Genomic DNA, 4,627 nt, shown 5'->3' on the forward strand with positions numbered 1-4,627 from the left:
TTTCATCATATCAAGTTATTTTTCTTTTTTTTGTCATTATTTTTTATTGAAGTGTAGTTAATTTACAATGTCACACTTTTTAAAATTAATTAATTATTTCTTTTTGGCTACACTGTCTTCATTGCCGTGAGAGGGCTTTGTCTAGCTGCGGTGCCTGGGCTTCTCATTGCGGTGGCTTCTCTTGTTGCAGGGCACTGGCTGTAGGCATGTGGGCTCTAGAATTTGGGCTCAGTAGTTGTGACTCACAGGGCTAAGTTGCCCTGAGGCATGTGGAACCTTCACAGACCAAGTATTGAACCCATGTCCTTAACCACTGGACCCCCAGGGAAGTCCTGTCATACCTTTTTAAAGTGGCCAAAAAATTAATGTATGTATTTTCTTTGAAAAACACAATTTCTCAAATTATCACGTGGAATTTTAATAAGCCATTTTCATAAGCTATTGGTAATTTATTAACATGATATGTAGTACTACATCTGTAAAATGTAAATATATTAAAAATAGTCTATAAGGAAAAAGAGACAAAAGAGTGATTGGGGCTTTACTTGATTTGGAAAATTATTTTACTATTCTCAAATTTTCTTATGAGTTTTTGTTACAAAAATATATTTCAGTTTATTTAAATGAGAGCTATTTATGAGCAGTTTGTATTTTTTCCACAGGAGCAATGCTACAATAAATACCTTTAAACGTGTACTGGGACTTCCCTGGTGGTCCAGTGGTTGAGAATCTGCCTGCCGGTGCAGGGCACACGGGTTTGATCCTTGGTCCAGGAAGATCCCACATACCTTAGGGCACCTAAGCCTGTTTGCCACGACTACTGAGTCCATACTTCCTATAGAAGACAGAAGCCTGTGCACCACAACTAGAGAAGAGTTCCTGCTGGCCACAACTAGAGAAAGCCCAAGCACAGCAAGGAAGACCCAGCTCAGCCAGAATAAATAAATAAACATGGGTGCTGCTGCTTTTTGCTTTTCTGAGGCTAGATTCCAATAAGTGATAAAGTGGGATCAAGCAGAATATATGTTTTAATACCTTGATTGCTATTATATCAGGTTACTTTTGGAAAAGACTAACAATCTACACTTTTACCCGCAGTACAAGTAGTCCTTTCTTTGTTACTGGTATGTACTGTTACCTCTTTGCAATTTTTTGCCAAGATGATGGGTGAGAGATAGTATCTGATGACTTCAATTTGCCTTTCTGTGATTTCTAGTGAAGGTCAGTATCTTCACACATTTTAAACAATTTGTTTTGTTTTGTTTGTTTGTTTTAATTTTGGCTGTGCTGCCACTGCAATGAGCAGCCCTTGCACTGCAACAGAGTAGCCCCTGCCGGCTGCGACTATTAATAGTAGAAAGCCCACCTGCAGCCAAAAATAAATAAGAAGAATCTTTCCCTTTTAGTGGGAAGCACTGTTTGGTTAAACCATCTTTGGATTTCATCTTCGCTCTTGTCCTAGCCTGTGAGCTGGTACTGAAATTGAGTGCTTGCCAGAACCAGGCTACCTACCTACCCCCAGTGGACATTTAGATATTCATGTATCTAATGGTGTAGCCCAGCCATTTTTTGAAAATAAAGAAATGGCACAAGTCACATGAATTTGGAACCTCTGGAAGAAAATTCTGCTTTGCCACCAACCTGGAATTAGAGACCAATTAGTCTCATCACTAAGACTTTTCTGAGAATGTACTTCCTAAAGACCCTGACATAGTGAAAATCAGCTGAAAATAGAAATTCACTATGAAATAATTATTTTTAAAAAACCAGCTAAGATATTAGCAGGTGAGAGATCTTTTTTTCTCTACCTGAGTTGATGTAAATGAAATCCAATGATGTTGTATTCTCCCACTCCTACAAATAAAAGTGTACAGAACCTTTAAAAAGTTGGAAGCAAACTGAGAAAGCCTCTCCCCCAAGTACTCATCTAGTGCAGTGCAAGGTCTAGAGATGACCCAGAGATGACCATCTTCCCAGAGATGACCATTCTGGCTTCTGAATTAATTGGAAATCCCATATGTGTCCCACCTTTTGGGCATCCTTAATTGCTGTTCTTTTTTAAACGTTTTATTTATTTTTTAATTGAAGGATAATTGCTTTACAGAATTGTGTTGTTTTCTGCCAAACATCAACATGAATCAGCCATAGGTATTTTGTTGTTCTTTTATTGCACTGAAATTTGCTTCCCTGAAATTTCTTTCTAGATTTCCCAATTCTTGTTACAAAGAATAAAAGCCTTTAAGAAACCTTAAAAAAAAAAAAAAATATATATATATATATTTATTTATTTATTTATTCACTTATTTGGCTGTACCAGGTCTTAGTTGCACCATGCAAACACTTAGTTGCAGCATATGGGATCTAGTTCCCCAACCAGGGATCAAACCTGGGGCCCCCTGCATTGGGAATGAGAAGTCTTAACCACTAGACCACCAGGGAAGTTCCAGAAACTCTTTCTTGATAAGAACTTGCCCTTCCCTTCATGTCCCTCTAAATTTTCCCTTTTCTAGATTAAACATTGTCTTGTTTAAGGATGCACTGTAGTTTGATAGAAAGAGATGGATGAAGTGAGAAGATGGGGTTTTCCTTCTGCCTCTTGCATGACCAGCCTGCTGACTTAGAATGAGCCACTTTACCATTATGGGCCTCAGTTTTTTCTCTGTTAGGTGAGGAAGTTGAATTTAGATAACCTTTAAGATTGCTTTCAACACTGGATTCTGGGTTTCCAACTGTTTGGATGAGGCTTGTGTTAAATAGTTTGGTTTCACATCTCTCTGCCCTCTTGTGGACACTGTCGTGGAAAAAAAATAAAATATTTACTTGCTCAAAGAACAATATCATGGCCACCCCCCAATCAAAAATTCACCTGTATCAAACTCTGTTTTCATTTATTCATGTTCTCTTTTAGTCCTCATCCATAAATGTATATATCGTATCAGGGATATAATCTTATAGTCTTTCCCTTCCCTAAATCATAGGCATTGATATATATTACTAGGAAGATGTCATATGTATGTAAATATTTTTTTACTGAGCTATAATTCACATACCATAAAATTTACCCTTTTAAAGTATACAATTTAGTGATTTTTAGTATATTTATAAGGTTGTAAAGTCATCAACACTGACTCCAGACCATTTTAAACCACCTTAAAACAAAATCCCATACCTATTACAATTCTCTCCTCTCACCACACCCTGGCAACTACTAATCTACTTTCTGTCTCTATAGGTTTGCCTATTCTGGACCTTTTAAGCAAATAGAATCATACAATGTTTCCTTTTGTGTCTGGCTTATTTCACTTAGTATACTATTTTCAGGATTCATCCATGTTGCAGCATGCATTATTATTATTCTATATTTTTACTTTTTTTCAAACAGCATAATTATACTTTAATGCTATGTAATATTCCCTTCTTGGGAGACATTTAATATATATATATATATATATTTGCTCATACATATTTGTTGTTATAAAGAATGCTGCATCAATATTTTCATGTTTCTAATTCATCTATTCGTTTGAATTATTTCAGAATAAATTCCCATGGGTGGGATTACTGGGTCAAAGGGTATGAACATTTTTATGACTGTTGTCAATATTGCTCTTAAATTGTGGTGCCCAGAACTAAATGCAATTCTCAGATGTGTTCAGACAGAACAAGGTACTGTGGAGCTATTAAGTTCTCAAGGTCTGGACAATATATCATCCTTTATATCAAGCAGTCTAAGAATTTATTAGCTTTTTTGGAGGGGGGTGGTTTCTCATGGAGCTTATAGCCAGCTAAGGCCCTTAGGACTTTTCCTAGGCACTGTGTCTTCAAGCTGAGTTTTCATCTACTCTGGGACTTAGGAGGCTTTTGAGGACTCCCTGGCTGGAATTTAGTATTTCTTTGTTTTCTTTTTTTCTCTAACAGTGAGTGTGTGGCCCTAACAAGCCAGCAGGTCTGGGTTTATTGCAGTATTCGATGAGAACTGCAGATGGCGCCTTAAGGCTGTCACAGGGTAAATTATGTCCCTTCACTTTTTTTTTTTTAGGATCTAGTGGTGGTACCTCCTTCAGTTCAGTTCAGTTCAGTTGCTCAGTTTTGTCCAACTCTTTGCGACTCCATGGACTGAAGCACACCAGGCTTCCCTGTCCTTTACCAACTCCCAGAACTTACTCAAACTCACGTCCATCAAGTCAGTGATGCCATCCAACCATCTCATCCTCTGTCATCCCCTTCTCCTCCTGCCTTCAGTCTTTCCCAGCATCAGGGTCTTTTCCAATGAGGTGGCCAAAGTATTGGAGTTTCAGCTTCAGCATCAGTCCTTCCAATGAATATTCAGGACTGATTTCCTTTAGGATGGACTGGTTGGATCTCCTTGCAGTCCAAGGGACTCGCAAGAGTCTTCTCCAACACCACAGTTCAAAAGCATCAATTCTTCAGCCTTCAGCTTTCTTTGTAGTCCAACTCTCACATCCATACAGGACTACTGGAAAAACCATAGCTTTGACTAGATAGACCTTTGTTGGCAAAGTAATGTCTCTACTTTTTAATATGTTGTCTAGGTTGGTTATAGCTTTTCTTCCAAGGAGCAAGTGTCTTTTAATTTCATGGCTGCAGTCACCATCTGCAACTAAGT

The 4,627-nt window shown here is 37.9% G+C and overlaps 1 protein-coding gene across 2 annotated transcripts in view; it reads left to right on the top strand.

The window, feature by feature from the left end:
- Positions 1-2,235, top strand: part of DNAJC22 (DnaJ (Hsp40) homolog, subfamily C, member 22) — a 7,448-nt gene extending 5,213 nt beyond the window's left edge. The window contains exon 4 of one of the 2 annotated variants that reach the window (XM_010857764.1): positions 663-2,235. In XM_010857764.1, coding sequence (XP_010856066.1) covers positions 663-726 — 64 coding nt within the window. In that variant the 3' untranslated portion in view covers positions 727-2,235. The remainder of the gene's footprint in view (positions 1-662) is intronic. The other variant, XM_010857768.1, reaches the window with a different exon arrangement.
- The last annotated feature ends 2,392 nt before the right edge of the window (positions 2,236-4,627 follow it).

Source organism: Bison bison, unplaced genomic scaffold, assembly GCF_000754665.1.
Source record: "Bison bison bison isolate TAMUID 2011002044 unplaced genomic scaffold, Bison_UMD1.0 scf7180017864383, whole genome shotgun sequence".
Classification (NCBI taxonomy): Eukaryota; Metazoa; Chordata; class Mammalia; order Artiodactyla; family Bovidae; genus Bison; species Bison bison.